The sequence below is a fragment of the Benincasa hispida genome, chromosome 3, assembly GCF_009727055.1.
Source record: "Benincasa hispida cultivar B227 chromosome 3, ASM972705v1, whole genome shotgun sequence".
In the NCBI taxonomy this organism is placed as follows: Eukaryota; Viridiplantae; Streptophyta; class Magnoliopsida; order Cucurbitales; family Cucurbitaceae; genus Benincasa; species Benincasa hispida.
Window position 1 is genome coordinate 40,111,933 of NC_052351.1, and position 16,762 is coordinate 40,128,694.

Consider the following 16,762-nt stretch of genomic DNA (forward strand, 5'->3'; position numbering starts at 1 on the left):
TTCATATTAAAACAAATTACAATAAAAATTTAGAATTGTAATTACTTTAATTTTGTAAAGTATTTGTTTCAGGGTTAAATCACAATTTGGGTCTTTTTGAGTTTTCAAATTTTTATCTAATAGATTATAAACTTAAAAAAGTTTCTAATAAATACCTCAACTTTCAATTTTATACCAAACAGAAACTTCATTCACATCTAATACATGTCTGACATCTGAATCATAAAATAATTTGGTAAAATCTAAAATTGTTGACCAAGTACATTATTTTAAAATCAATGAATTTTATATCCATACTTGTTACAAGTTTCTCAAATACGATGCTTTTAATTAGATGGTCAAAATTTTCTATCAATTATGACGATGTCTCCAGAGTGTTCTTTTTTAAGGGAAAAAAAAAAGAAAAAGAAAAAGAAAGTCCTCTTATTATAAAGAGAGAACAAATTACCACAATATGGCTAACGTCAGAAACCATTTCTTTCTTGATCGCAATTAATAACAAAGGGAGTCAGATTAGATCTGTCCACGGAGCGGGACAAGACTGAGGATGCCATTCTCCATCCCCATTCCTGTTCCCCATTTCATTCTCCATCCTCATAAAATTCCACATCGCAATCAGGACGGAGATTCCCCATGAGGAATTTACAAGGATTGAATTCCCACAGGGAATTTTTCCTACCTTATTTTATAAAAAGTTGATTAATTTAAATCACTAATGTGAACAAATTTTAATTAAATAATTAACTTTATCACTAAGTTGTTTGTTATGATTAGTTTTATGACAATTTAAATTTAAAAATTACTTAAATTTTGATCTAAAAAAACTAATTATTTTTTTAGTAAAATAAATAAATAAATAAAAATAAAATTATTCACATATATAATCTAAATTAAATATATTCATTATCTTTACCTATAAATAATCAAATTTAAAATTTAAATGTAATATTTATATAATAATAATAACATAACATTAGGTAACTATACTAAAGAAATATATAAAAGCCAATCGAACGAGGATGGAGAATGGGACAGGGCGAGGACAGGGAATACATTCCTCATCCCCGTCCCTGTTTAGCTCACGGGGATTTTTTTTTCCCCACTCCCTCCCCCATTCTCCGTCTAATCGGACTCCATCTCATAGAGAAATTGGACATCTCTAAGTCAACTTTAATCATTCATAGGTATGTTTAATTATTTATAACGATAAACACAAGTTAATTAAAACAATAGTTGTCTATCGAAGCCCGTGAGAAAATTGGACATCTCTAAGTCGGATAACCATCAAAGTCAACTTTAATCATTCATAGGTATGTTTAATTATTTATAACAATAAACACAAGTTAATTAAAACAATGATTGTCTATTTTGCTAAATGGCCAGCCTACATATAATATTCAATGAAATTAAATTATATTTATAATACTAATGATTGCACTTTTAGAATATTAAACAAACACAAAAGTTTCTATTATATCTAAAATTATGAAAGGATTGCATCTATTAACTTCTTATACTCCAAAAAAAAAAAAAAAGGCCTCTAAAAGTTAATATTTCCATGCTCTTAATCAAGTCCACTAGTTTAGTTTAATGTTTATGCCACTGAGACTCCTAAGCCAAAATCAACGTACCATCCTTAAATAACATCATTTGCATGGCATGTGTTCAAATGGGCCGAATTATAGACACGATGGATATCAAATAACCATATGGATATTAAATATATACATTGATTAGTGTCAATATTCACAATAGGATTATGTAAAAAGAAAGAGGAAAGGAAGATAGAATATTAACATGGATAGAGGACATGCATGCATGAAGGATTGATGCCCTTTTGTAAGGAAAATCAGATATTTTCCTCGACTCCACTAGTATTTTATCTTTTTTCTCTTTAATATGACTCTAAATATGCATAGAGATCATATAAAAGAAATGTAACCTTCTATAAAGACATGTGGTAGATTATTGGTGTAGCTCCAGAACTCTGATAATCAGCTGAGCATAGTGGGGTGTCCAGTCTGCAACATCCTCTTGATCATGTCCATTCCAAATGCAGAGTCTGATGAACTGAGCATCGCCAACATAAAAATTAAATATGCACTCTATAATCCATCAGCTTTAGAGTTTTCTTGATCAAAATATAATTAATGACAAATAAATGAGTGACAAAAAGCAAGACATGGAGGCTAGTCCACAACACTTTAACAGCCAAAACCAAAAAGGATCAAGGAGATTTGCTGCAAAGTACTGGAAATTCAGTTGAAAAGTTACAAAAGTTTGTGAAATCTAATAATAAGCCCGTCAAGAAGTGGTATCACCAAAGAGGAAGAAACCATCACCACTCAGTCAAATATTATTATTGATTTTTCAACCAATACAAACTAATTGACTTAGGTTTATGAAAAAAATAAAGCCTCGTGTTAGTAGAAACAAATTTCAGAAAATATATACTCTTCCAGTTTTATCTCATAACTATCATGTCAATTATGGAATAAATGTGAAACCACTCAGTGTGTTCCAAGATCAAGTAACAGTCTTTTACGATGTAAAGATCTAACAAGGTTCACCAAACTAAAGCAATAGAATAGGGGAATACATGGAGAGTGGGAAAGCATATGATATAGATTACAGAAGCTGAGGGCAAATCATGAGAAAAGCCATGTCAATAATTTCATTGGTTCAACTCACCTAGGAATTGTTATTTCATAGGGGAAAATAACAACACCACAATCGGGACTTGGTATAGCAGGAACATGATCCTTCTTTTCATTCACAAATTTTATTACTTGGAACAACACCTCGCGAAGAGATGATTCCAGTGTTGTCCTGCGTATGATTCTCTCATCCAAACCATTCTCTGCACAAAAAGGGTAGGTCGGTATAAACCATTTGTCTCTGCGAGATCGGAACCACTAAAAGTAATAATGATAAAAGAAACAATTAAAAGTACCTCCAGGATCAACTAGAACTTTCTGTTGGTGAGTCTTGCCAGAATGTATTTTAATGTGCTGAGCCACATGCAAATTGATATACCATTGTTCCCAATAAAAGCGTTCAATTTTGTTAGTGAACCAAGAGGCCTGTTTATTTTTCTCTTGATAAAAGGACAAACATATCTGAAACAAAAATGGAAAATTAATTACCAAGGATAGAAATAACCAGCACAATGCCCAAAAACACTTACATGAAAGATACAGCAATTTAAAACCTGGCTTTTCTTGTTCGGGTGTTTCTCTACCCAATTAATGAACTGCTCAATCTTCTCATCTATCTTCTTCTCAACTTCGATGTCCCCACATTGCACCTTTACGGCAATATATAGAATTGTAGAAGTCACCAATAAGAACAAATAAATAAAATAAAATAAAAAATAAAAGAAGCCGACACTCCATATGAAATATTAACTGGAAAAATCTCAGATTCAATTACACTTAAATACATCAAGTTAAGCCTCAGTGAAATTGATGAAAATGAAAGAATAAAAAATAAAATAAAATAAACAATAGATTTGTGATACAAGATCACAGCCTTCAGAATAAAGGCATAGAGTAAGGCCAAGGTTGAGGAAGACAAAGGAGGAAAACAAAACGGAACATTGGCAATACAGGTTTGAAGCCTGATATTTCATCAAGGTTTATATTATGTTATCTCAATATCCATCATAGCGGTGAAAGAAAGTTATATAGGAGTTAAACATGTGAAAAACAAACGGGATTTTCAAATTGTTTTGGCTAGAACAAGTAAGCTTTTTCTATAATTTTTTTTTTTAAAAAAAAAAAAGAAAAAGAAAAAAAAAAAGAAAAGAAAAGAAAAAGAAAAAAGAACTCTTTAGTCACAGCTAAATTAGTACAATAGAAAGGTTAGCTATTTCTTAATTTTGAAAATTTCAAGTCATGTCTATATGGGAAGGGGAGAAATAGACGGATCATCTGTGTTTGATTTCTTCCTCATGAAGCCACCCATAATCTTTTGGCTTGATGATATTGTAATTATTCTACGGGAGAGTTAGTTAGAAGGAAGGAGAAGAACCTTCCACGAGATAAATGAACTCAGAAATTGAGATGTAATAATTATTTTTGTATCTTCTTCTTGGAGTTCTCTCCAAAATGAAAGTCTCTTTTTTTTCCATTTGTACCAGCGGGAGAATGTTTATGTAACCCCTTTCGCTTGTTCTTTTGGGTCTTTCACTTCGAAGAAATTTGATTTCTTATAAAAAAGAAAATCACATCTCGTAAGAATATGTTTCATGGTATTCAATTTCATGTTTGCACCTTTACCAATTTCATGTTTGAACTGCTGAAAACTATTTTTCTTCCGGGCCATTACAATAACGGGAGAGACCATAATAAATTGAATGGAAACATTCAAACCTACATAAGTGAGTGGTGCTAGGCTTGATAACTTTTTCTAACTATTCCTTCCCCACCTACCCAGACCATGTGGGTATAATTTCACACAGAAGATTTCAGTAGTTTCAACCCTCTGCTCTGGCATCTTGTATAATCTCTTAAGGGACGTTTGGTGCGCAGGTTTAGAATATTAAGCCTATGGGTTAGGTTGGGAAGTTTACGTAGTCTAGATTTAAGAAAACTGTGTTTGGAGTGCAAGTTTTGGAAGTCTGGGTTTAAAAAACCTGTGTTTGGAGTGCAAGATTTGGAAGAAACCTGTGTTGGAGTGTAGGCTTAGGAACCCTGGAAATGAAGTACAGATTCATAAATTTTGAGTTTGTGAAGTATTTTCTTGTATTTAATCTGTGATTAGATTTTAGATTAGTTCAAACTTGTATCTTAATTATTTTAATCTAGTTAAGTTTAAATAATCTAAAAAATTTAAAAGAATATTTGTTTTTTGAATTTTGAAATATAGATTTGACTAAACTTATAATTTTATTAATTTATTGTTTTATAATTTGATATTTTGATTTTATTAGGTTTTGAAATAAAATGTTATACAACATTTGCCTCTTTTACTAATTTAAATTGGGATTTTCTACACATATAATTTAAATAAATATACTTAATTACGCAAAATTCTAGTTCAAATTATTTTTTACCCCTCCTTACTATTCAATTTTTATTAAAAATGTGTATATGATAAGAATAAGACGAAGAAGGAAAGCATATAAGGGAGGCTTCTTGTAGTGATCAATTTACAGCTAGGAGAAATAGAAAAAAAAAATAAAGAAAATCTCCTGAAATAAAGGAAACATAAACAAAGGGAAGAGAGCGAATTAAAAAAGATAATCTAATAAATAATAATAATTAAAAAGAAAAAACTTCAAATGAAAAAAATGGAAGAAAGAGAGTTTATTTAAAAAATATTATTATTATTAAACTAAGGGTCTATTGGGAATGAATTAGAAAATTTTTTATTTAAACTCTCTTGGTTTAAAATAAAAATACATGTGTTTGACCTCTTTCTTAAAAGTATTTTTACATACAAGTTTGTTTGGTTTGTTATATACTAAAAATGTTTTTATTAATGTTTTCTAAAGTTGATTGATGGTAGCCGAAGTTTGGCCAGAGTCGGTGGTCAGAAGTTCGCCAGCAAGGGTCGCCGACGGTGGTCGTTGAAGTTGGCCGACAGCGATCACCAAAGGTGGTGGTCAAAGTTGGCTGACAGCGGCCAAAGTTTAGCTAGAGTCAGCGGCCGGAAGTCCATCGACAGGGTCGCTAGAAGTCCGCCGGAAGTGGTGAACAAAGGTGGTCGGCAATAGTCGTTAGAGGTGGTGGTCGATGTTGGCCTATAGCAGCTGCCGGGGGTGGTGTCTAGAAGTTGGCCGACAAACTTCCTAAATTAAATTAGGAAAAAAAAAAGTGTAACCCATGGGTTTGAATAGTGTTTACTATTCAAACCCTGGGAAGAGGGTAAGAAGCCTTGGCTTCCTAAACCCTTAATCCAAACAAGGGTTGGGTTTCGAATGCCTAAACCATCCCAAGTCTAACCTTGAAACAAACACCCCTTTAAGCTTTCTTGTTGAAAATCCTCATTATTCTATTACATTATCTTATGAATCATCAATACATATGCATCCATCCAGGTAGAGAAAGGAATTCTGATTTAACATACCAAGTTAATAAGCCAAAGTCTTAATAAGATTAAAGCAGCGATGGGAGAAAAAATGGGAGAAAAAGAAATTATGTTTTGACCTGTGAAATTAATAAGCCAAAATCTTAATAAGATTTAATCAGCAAGCTGTGGGACTGTATGAGACTATATAAAACATGATGGGGGCAAAATTTTCATATTTTACCACCCATCAGAAACTGGAAATAAAAACTGAATATTGATGCTGTTTCCAACCAGAAGAACTAATCAATTAATGAGTTGAGACTTACATAAGTAATATCAAAAAGCTCCAAATCAATGTCTCTGGGCCGTACAAGACCTAAAGCTCGATGAAATACAATTGTGTGTAGTATGCCTGAAGTAGTGTCAAACAAACATTATCATAATAAACAAACACAATAGTAGGTTTTCACGTGCAATTAAATAAATAAAAGATTTCTTAAACCCAACAGTAAAAATAGGTATATAGTGATGGGCAACCAATTGTATTTCAATATAGTAGGAGGGGCAAGAGTAAAAAGGGAAAGAGTTTTTTTTTTTTTGAGACGGGGGGGGGGTGGTGTGTAGGTTTGTTTACAACATTAGTTAGGAGTCTGAAAATAGAATATGTAGGGAGAGAATGTTGGGTTTAGGGTAGGGAAGAATTTGGGAGGTTAAGGGGCTTACTCTCGAGGGTGGGAGTGGCTGAATAGTGCTTGTTATTGTTCTTGTTTCTCTTATTCGTTTTCTTCTAGCTGTACTGGCCTTGAATCAATTTTCTTGAATAGAATAAAATCCTTTAGATCGGATTCCTATCAAATTGGTATCAGAGCACTTAAGCTAGGAAGAATTGATCGATGGCTCAGAAAAGATTCGAAAAAAATCTGGAATTACTAGACCAAGAGATTTCTGGTCTTCGTGTGGAGATGCAGAAATTGCCGATAATTGAAGAGAATCTAGCCTCTTTAGCCAAGGGTATTGAGCGTTTAAGAGTACAAGCAGAAAAACATTAGAAGATGGTTGATATCGTATGTGGCAGAAATGGTGAGAGGACGTTCAACGGCATCGAAAGTGGCAGAAGAAATTGGAGAAGTGAATGAAAAGACGGTGGACGTGCCGGAGAATGTTGCAAAATGAGGCATAGAGGAGGTGGTGAGTGATCGGAGTAAGTTCAAGGTAGAAATATCAATATGCAGTGGTACGGATCCTGATTCGTGGTGTGTCAGAGCCGACCGATATTTCCAGATCCATAAACTAACGAAAACGGAGAAGATGACCGTGGTGGTGATTAGTTTTGACAGAGCCACTTTAGACTGGTACAAATCTAAGGAAGAACGAGAGTCGTTCAAGGATTGGAAGGATTTGAAGCAGATATTGCTAGTACGATTTTGTTCGCTGAGGGAAGGATCAATCTATAGAAGATTCTTGGCAATCAAATAGGAGTCGACAGTAGAGGAGTATCGTAATCTGTTCGATAAATTGGTAGCACCGTTACCACATTTGCCGAACGAGATTCTAGAGGAGACATTCATGAACGGATTGGCTCCTTGGGTTAAAGCAGAAGTGGAGTGCTGAGAGCTTGTTGGGCTCGCACTGATGATGAAATTGGCCCAACGAATGGAGAATCACGAACTCACGCATCTAGAAGCGGGTCGTGGCAAACAAAGGTACGGCCCAATCTCTAGCTATCAATAATAATAATGGTAAACCTATTGTTCCTATGATTGCAAAAGAAGGAACGCAACCGCACGTATCTACGTCGATGAGAATGTTTACTTTGCGAAGAGTGGCGGTGGGAGATAATCGGCTAGAAAGGTCGTCTAAGAGGTTAACTGATCCGAAATTTCAAGCAAGGAAGGAGAAGGGATTGTGCTTCAGATGTGATGAACGTTATTCTGCAAGATATTGTTGCAAGGGGCGTGAACAGCGAGAGTTGCAACTTTTGGTGGTTCAGGCGAACGGAGAGGAAGTTGAATTGATTGATGAAGACCACATAGAGATGGAACGGGTTGAATTGAAGATGCTGAATGTTGATGAAAGTCGGCAAATGGTAGACGAATTATCAATAAATTAGGTAGTAGGGTTAACAAACTTGAGAACGATGAAGCTAAAAGATAAAATTAATGATGAGCAAGTGATAGTCTTGCTCGATTGTGGAGCTACCCATAATTTCATCTCGGAAAGGTTAGTGGTTCGTTTACAATTACCAATAGTTGAAACTTCAAATTATGGTGTGGTTCGACAGTAAAGGGGAAGAGAGTTTGTGAATTGGTGGAGCTATCGATAGGGGAATGGATGGTGAGGGACAGTTTCCTTCCCTTGGAGTTAGGTGGAGTAGATGTGATTTTAGGAATGCAGTGGTCGCATTCACTGGGGGTGACCGAAGTTGATTGGTAGTGATGAAAGGAGATCCAAGCTTGACAAAGGCTCTTGTAAGCCCGAAGAACATGAAGTCATGATCCGATACTGACCAAGGGTTTTTAATAGAGTGTCAGGCAATGGAAGGTGGAGTATCCTTGGCAGAATGGCATGGGATTGATGAGGTATATACATTATCAGAATCGATACCAGCGTTGTTGGATAAATTTAGAGATGTCTTTGATTGGCCAACAAAGTTGCCTCCGAGAAGGAATATTGAACACCACATACATTTGAAGGAGGGAACCAATCTAGCAAAAGTTAGACCGTACCGATATGCTCATCAACAAAAAGAGGAAATGGAGTTGGTTGAAGAGATGTTATCTTCGAGCATCATCAAGCCACACTAGTCCATATTCAAGTCCCGTCTTGTTGGTTCGAAAAAAGGATGGGGCTGGAAGGTTTGTGTGGATTATAGAGCACTCAATAGTGTTACCATACCGGATAAATTTCCTATTCCAATGGTCGAAGAGTTGTTTGATGAATTGAACAAGGCAGGTCTATTCTCTAAAATAGATCTGAACATCAGATTAGGATGCATCCAAGGAATGTAGAGAAGACCGCATTCAGAACTCATGAAGGCCACAACGAGTTTTTGTTATGCCATTTGGACTTACCAATGCTCCTTCGACATTTCAGGCCTTAATGAATTCTATTTTTAAACCTTATTTACGAAAATTTGTTTTGGTATTTTTTGATGATATTTTAGTTTACAGTAAAAAGCTGGAGGAACATCTACGGCATTTGGAATTGGTGTTGACTATATTGCGGGAAAATGAACTGAATGCCAATCCAGATAAGTGCCAATTTGCTTGTGATAGGATAGAATACTTGGGGCACATCATTTCAAGGCAAGGAGTAAAGGCTGACCCTGAGAAGGTCCGAGCTATCCTCGAATGGCCAGTTCCTGTCAGTATCAGAGAGCTTAAGGGATTCCTTGGATTGACGGGATATTGTCAACGATTTGTTCAGCATTATGGAAAGTATTGCACCACCATTGAGTCAAGTGGTGAAAGGTGGGACTTCTATGTGGAACAACGAAGCTCAGAACGCATTTGAAAAGCTTAACAAGCTATGATGTCCCTAGCGGTGTTGGCATTACCTAATTTCAATCTACCCTTTGAGGTGGAGACTGATGCTTCAGGGTATAGAACCTAGTCTTCTGTTCCATATTATTATGTTAAGTGAAAAATTCACCCTAATAGCTCTTCTTCCCAGCACCTTTTAGGGGCCATGTTAGTACAACCTATGAAGCATAGACATGGATACAGATACGAGATATGATAGGATACGACGATACATCAATTTCTAAAAAACTAAGATATTGATACATTGAAGATACGTTCTCTTTTTCTTAAGAAAAATCTAGGATATAGATGAATTTAGCATACAAGTTAATGACAATAGTACAAAATACAATACAAAACACTGAAATACAATATAAAAAGCAACATATAAGATATTGAAGTAAAATAGTCAATAAAATGCAATAAAAAAGCTATTCATATTGATCAAAGAGGGAGAAGTATGAAGATAAACGAAGAACTTCTCCGTTGAATTGTTGAAGATATTCAAATGGGTTATATTTTGGTGGACTTTGTGGGGACTCAAATGTGAAGATGAATATTAGATGATTCTAGAGTTTGATCTTTTATTTTTATTTTCCTTTTAGTTTTAGACTCAAGTAGTAAACTTTTTAAATAGATTGCCTACTTTTAGATTGGAAAAGCTTAGATGAGTTGCTTATCTTTTTTCTTTAAAAAGGTAAACGTAAAAATAGATACGTTAAATCGTGTGTCAGATACGTATCTGGGAAGTATCTGAAAGTATCAGTATTTGATATGTGTCTGATACAGATTCTTTGCCTCATATGAAGTATCTATGCTTCATAGAGTACAGCAAAAGTGGCCAATTGCCTTATATAGTCATACATTATCGATGAGAGATTGAGCTAAACCAGTTTATGAAAAGGGAACACATGGTGGTAGTTATGGCAGTGCAACGATGGAGATCTTATTTGTTGAGCAGAAGGTTTATAGTCAAAACGGATCAACGCGCACTAAAATTCCTATTGGAGCAGCGTGCCATTCAACCACAACACCAAAAATGGGTTGCTAAACTACTTAGGTATGATTTCGAAGTGGTTTATCAATCGAGATTAGAGAACAAAGCAGCTGATGCTCTATCCCGCGTACCTCCTACTATGCACTTAGCATCCTTAACAGCTCCTACTTTGTTGGATGTACATGTTGTTGAGAGGGAAGGGGAGAACGATCCTAAGCTAAAGGAGACTATCGCGCACCAGCAAGATGATTTTGATAGTGTCTCAAAGTTTTCATTACAGCAGGGTATTTTGAAATACAAAGGCCGGTTAGTGCTATCACAAACGTCTACTTTGATACGTACAATATTGCACACTTATCCCGACTCAGTTTTTGGGGGACACTATGGCTATTTGAGAACCTATAAGCGTCTGACCGGAGAGTTGTATTGGGAAGGAATGAAGGGAGACGTAAAGAAGTACGTTGAAGAATGTATGGTATGCCAACGAAATAAGACTATAGCTTTATCGTTGGTCAGTTTGCTAATGCCTCTAGCGATCCTAAATGTTATTTGGAGTGATATTTCAATGACTTCATAGAGGGTTTGCCAAAAGCAGGGGATACAAAGTGATATTCGTGGTGGTGGACAGATTGAGTAAATATGGACATTTTTTGCATTGCGGCATCCCTTTAATGCTAAAATGGTAGCTGATGTGTTCATTAAAGAGGTGGTTAAATTACATGGGTTTCCAAAGTCGCTTGAATCAGATCGGGATAAGGTGTTTATAAGCCACTTTTGGCAAGAGCTTTTTCATTTATCAGGAACCCAATTGAACCACAGTACTGCCTACCACCCGCAGACATATGGTCAAACAGAGGTGCTCGACCGAAGCATTGAGGCTTTTGTGGGGAAAGACCGAGAAGGTGGATTAGCTAGCTTCACTGGGCAGAATATTGGTATAATGCCACCTATCAGATATCGATTGGAGAAACCCCATTTCAGGCTGTTTATGGGCGGTTACCTCCACCACTGATATATTATGGTGACTCCTGTACAACAAACTTAACTCTAGATCAGCAGTTGAAAGAAAGAGATGTAGCTTTGAGAGCCCTTAAAGAACATTTGTGTGTGGCCCAAGATAGAATGAAGAAGAGTGCTGATCGTAAACGACGTCATGTGGAATTCCAAGTGGGTGATCTGGGTTTTTTTTAAGCTAAGACCTTATAGAAGAGGAAAAATGAGAAGTTATCTCCAAAGTTCTTTGGGCCCTATAAAGTCTTGGCAAGGATTGGACCAATGGCATACAAGTTGGAACTTCCTCCTTCGACTGCAATTCATCCGGTATTCCATGTGTCTCAGTTAAAGGGAGTGTTGGGGACTGAAAAACATGAGTGGACTACTGAGCCGGATACTATTTTGGGCTATCGTAAGAATCCTTCAACAAACATATGGGAGATATTGGTTGATTGGAAAGGGTTGCCAAACCATGAAGCAACGTGGGAAGTTCTTGATGATTTTAAGTAGCAGTTTCCAGACTTCTCGAGGAAGGGAGTGGCTGAATAGTATCTGTTATTGTTCTTGTTTCTGTTATTCCTTGAGCCAATTTTCTTGAATAGAACAAAATCCTTTAGATTGAATTCCTATCATATAGTCATGTGATATGACCAATAAATATAGGCATGCCAAACATTCAGAGTATGTCAGACATAATAAATTGCTGATCCTGGATTTCTTTTTTTACTTTATTTTTTAAATCTCATTTCAACTTGGACTTGAACAAATGGAGAAAAATATAGATTCTTCCTAAAAATTCTTGAGGAACCAATTTCCTAAGCCACATAGGTTCGGTTGTGTAAGGGTATAAATATATAATCGTACTGTCAACAGAGTTCATACTTCACAATTGGTTGACTTTTTAGTTCTTCCTATCCATTTAACTAGTCTGCCAGAAGGCAATCACATTGCATTGCGATCTGTGTTAAACATTTCCATCACTAATATTATTATAGTTTTTTCTCGCTCTCTGCTACTGTATTTCTATATAATTCTTCTGCTTACTGACATGACACCAGAGCTACTACATGACTGCTCTGGGAGAAATTCTGAGTGGAGACGTCTAGTCTAATAATACAAATGGATAAAACTTGACGATCATCAGGCACCATAGGAAAAAATAACGAGCACTCTCAGTTCTTCAGTTGTGAATAATCAAGCTCTCTAACTTCAAAGTTCACTCCAGCCAATTTTTCGCAATAAATCTCCCATGAAGTTTGATGATATGAAGCCAACAGGTAATAGGTCAACACAACAACAAAAGGTCAAGTGTAACAGAAGCAAGTTCTTGGAGAAGAAAATCCAGTTCACCCACCATGCCTTTTAGCAGAAGATTAAGTACAAAGAAATGTTATCAAGACTACATGTGACATGGTGTTTTCCTAAACATATTTACCAATGCTTTCAACAGCTCCTCTGAAGCTCCTTAAAAAGATAAAAGATTGAATACAACCATGAAGATCACGCCTTTGGAAATAGTAGTTGAAAAGGAAAGATGTAATTGTTCAAGATTCATGGACTAGGAAACTCGTGGGGAGAAATTTTACTTAACACTTACTCTCTAATCTCTTATGTAAATATAAGTATATAACCATCCTCTCATTAATATCAACTCTGAAGCAATCTGTTTACCGCTTCTTTGTTTTAAAGTTATTCTTTTTGTTTCCCATTTAAAAAATCCATTAGAATATATTGAACCAACCAACAAACAAGTAGAAAGACATTCTTTCTTTGGAATTCTTCGTCTATTTATAACAAATTTCTAGTTTTTGAAACATAACTTTTCATCAATCAAATTAGAAAGGTACAAACTCCAATTCACAGATACGGATAACAGCCCAAACGGACAAAAAAGATACATTGAACACCACCACCTCCAAAATAAGCAAAACTCAAAATTAAACAACTAAATTGCAAAAAAGGAAACCAACTACCAAATCAAAACCCAAACTTTATTAATCTAACACAGACTTCAAGATGAAACGAGACCCAAACTGAACCAAGATGCTATAAACAGCTCCAACCCAACTCTTGGAATAATATAGATACTCCTAAATCAAAATTCTTTTCTTTCTTTTTCCTCACACCTTCCAACTTGCTGCCTGAGCTCTTTCTCTTTCCCCCTTTAGAGCTGTCTTTTTAACTTTCTTTTTGCCTTGAATTGGAACCAAACTGTTCTTTGCAAACTCTAGACCATCTTGCCCTAAATCTCTTAACACTCTTCATAAAAGCTTTGACGTCCTCTTCTGCCAAAAAACAAACTCTGTTTTGTGGCAGTAGTACTCTTTTTCCCAAAATATAAGAACTGGATGGGGCAACCAAGACTCACCACCCCCCACCAAAAAAAAAAAAAAAAACAAACAAACAAACTGACTAACTAACTAACTAAAGCTTAAAGGTCTCTTTCACAACCTCTTTCATTCTTTCTTTCCAATCACTATCATAGTCATTCATTGGAAATATAACACTATTTAAACTCTCCTCAGAGCTATTCAGAAAGACCAAAGAAGATGTTGACGTCCTCCATATGGAAGTATTTGGAAACCTCACGCCTTTGTTTTTCCTTTAAACTTAACAATTTGCTAGTAATAACGCTCCCTAGCCATTTTAACAGACTCCAACCATCTCCTCCACTCTCCCTAGCCATTTTAACTCTCCCTAATTTGACCCCATCAGCAACCTTCTTCTACAGCTTCGATGACACCAATCAAGCTTCTGGAACAGGCTCATATGGCTGCTTCTCTGCCATGAAGTTGTGTCGGGGGGTGTAGGGTAGATTTTAAGAATTTATATGTTTCTTGGTTTAGTTAGTCGACAGAGTGACCTCAACTACTTGTCAGTTTTTGCTGATTATACATAGTAGTTTAAGCAGAAAAATGATCAATTAAATCCTAAACGTTTTCTCCTCACTCTCATCTGAGCGTGTATTAAACTCTTCCTCAGTTGACTGAGAAATTGAAGCATACTTTCTCACATCATATAGTATATGAATACTTCTATATCACCCAAAACTATGGCACTCATTGGAAAGACTAACCCGAACTAGATCAGATCACACAGAAAACAGATGATAGTCATACTGAACGATTCATTTTGTGCCAGCAACAAATTCATAATAAAATATCATACAGATTTTCCAACTACGATGTTCCTAACATTTATAATTTGTTCAGCCAAATATTTCTATAAACAAGAAAAAAAATAAACAATAAGCCCAAAGGAATAAGCTTACAGCGTAGAACTTCGCGTATCTCGAACTGCTCAACTTCCTACATAGAATAAGCCAGAATTCAAATCCATTAACACGATGGTGAGGGTCAAAATGATACACTTAGAATTCACACACAAAATTACGCGAGGAGAAAAGAACAGAATACCAGTTCTTTGAGTTGGCAGACTTCGCAATTCATGGCAGTTGAATATGGTGAGGTTCTGGTCGCAGTCTGATCGCGGAATGAAAACCCTAGCTTTCTGAATTACACAGAGTCATCGTTTCTGGGCAGAATTCAAAGCGAAGGTTTTCTAACCAGACTGTTTTTCTAAGATTCATCTATTTTCTCGACTGTTACTCTTTTAAATTTCTTCATATTATTTAATACAAAAAAGAAAAAAAAATGTCCAAATTTTAAATAAAAATAATGAGTTCAATGACAAGTTTCTTTATTTTTTTAATACAATAAGATTGGGAAATTTGTACGGATGATCCAAAAATTGGGTTCAAAATGTCAAATGACCCATTTTTAAAAAATAATGTCAATTGACCCTCTGCTGACATCATCGTCATACCGAATTACGTAAATTGCCTTTACTTTTTCGTCTTCTTACCTTTTTACTGAGAACCCACTAAAACTAAACTATTCTTCATTCAAATTTTCCAAAGCTAACGACTTCGTATCACTCATAAACGAAAAAACTATTTCAGGCTTGCAAACGATTCTACTACCGCCGACAAATCGAATTTTATCGGTAAATCTTTCAATATGGTTTTTTTGTTTGTTTTTTTGGTTTTCGATGTGTTCTGTGGTTGAAGACAAGTAGAAAGAGTTTGTGAGCGAGATAAATGAGAGTGAAATCGGTAGAGCGACACTGGAGAGAGCGAATGTGAGCGAGATAAGTGAACCTATGGTTTTTTTGTTTGTTTTTCCGGTTTTCGATGTGTTATGTGGTTGAAGACGAGAAAAAAGAGAGAATGTGAGGGAGATAAGTAAGAGCGACACTGGAGAGAGTGACACCGGAGAGAGCGATTCCAGCGAGATTTAAACAGAATGTTGTTTTACATTTTTTTTTTCTGGAGGAGTTTACTAATTGAATTTTTTAATAAATGCAAGAGTGATTTAAATGGCTACATGTTTCAGAATAGCCGAAGCCGACCGATTTCCCGGTCAAGTAACCAGCTTGGTCCACATTGCTAATGCAAATAAGATTGTCAAAGAAAAGTTCACGTCAATGCGGTTGGCCATGTTCAAGAGAACAAATTTTTGGCGATTTTGTTGACATTGATATGGTGTTTAACAGCCCAATTGTCCATCACATATTGCTTAGAGAAGTGAAGAGGACAAAATCAGACTCAATGTCATTCTCTGTCTGTGGGAAGGTTGTTACCTTTTCGAAGGATGACTTTTTGGTGATGACTGGTTTGTGGCAATCCCCATCACGAGTTTATCGGAACCAGCAGTCCTCATATGAACTTGCTATCAAGTATTTTGGTAATTGAGTGACGAATGACACTTTACACCTCCGTGAACTTGAAGAAAAATACAAGGACTTAGAGTTTGAAAATGATGATGATGCTGTGAAGATCATCTTAGCTTACTATACTGAGGTCGCAATGATGGGGAAAAACAAATAGAAAAATGCAGTTGACCTCAAACGTTTCAAGGATGTTCTAAACTTGAAGTACTACAATAGTCTTGATTGGGATACCATTATTTGTGAGAGGACATTGGATGCCCTAAAGACTGCCTTGAATGATAAGAGCAGTCTATACAAGATGAGGGTCAAAGCAAATAAAAACTATGTTGTGAAGTACTCCTTACGTGGATTTCCACAAGCGTTCCAGGTAAATTTGATTAACATAATAACTGTGTTGTTTGATCTAATATTACTATTATTCTTAATATATTTTAAATTTTATTTAGGTATGGACGTACGAGATACTAACTTAATTGATAGCTGGGAACATTGCGGAGCAAAGGAG

The 16,762-nt window shown here is 35.6% G+C and overlaps 1 protein-coding gene across 2 annotated transcripts; it reads right to left on the bottom strand.

Annotated features, from left to right (window-relative positions):
• Positions 1 to 1,693: 1,693 nt before the first annotated feature.
• Positions 1,694 to 15,138, bottom strand: LOC120074582 (autophagy-related protein 101). Of its 2 annotated transcripts, none has more exons than XM_039027742.1 (7): positions 14,943 to 15,138; positions 14,798 to 14,834; positions 6,342 to 6,427; positions 3,188 to 3,307; positions 2,954 to 3,119; positions 2,692 to 2,860; positions 1,694 to 2,070 (listed from the first exon to the last, which is right to left on the bottom strand). In XM_039027742.1, the coding sequence occupies exons 1-7, from the start codon at positions 14,973 to 14,975 to the stop codon at positions 1,995 to 1,997; spliced, it is 687 nt and encodes a 228-aa protein (XP_038883670.1). In that variant the 5' UTR covers positions 14,976 to 15,138; the 3' UTR covers positions 1,694 to 1,994. The 2 variants fall into 2 exon arrangements, with proteins under 2 accessions (XP_038883670.1, XP_038883671.1); XM_039027743.1 differs by having other exon boundaries at positions 3,212 to 3,307; positions 14,943 to 15,136.
• Between the last annotated feature and the right edge of the window lie 1,624 nt (positions 15,139 to 16,762).

Bases quoted from the DNA above. Each gene is read 5' to 3' on its own strand.
- LOC120074582 (XM_039027742.1), bottom strand. From the start codon at position 14,975: ATGAATTGCGAAGTCTGCCAACTCAAAGAACTG. The intron at 6,428-14,797 runs GTAAGCTTATTC...ACACTACTTCAG, and splicing joins GATACGCGAAGTTCTACGCT to GCATACTACACACAATTGTA. The intron at 2,861-2,953 runs GTACTTTTAATT...CTTTTTGTGCAG, and splicing joins AGTTCTAGTTGATCCTGGAG to AGAATGGTTTGGATGAGAGA.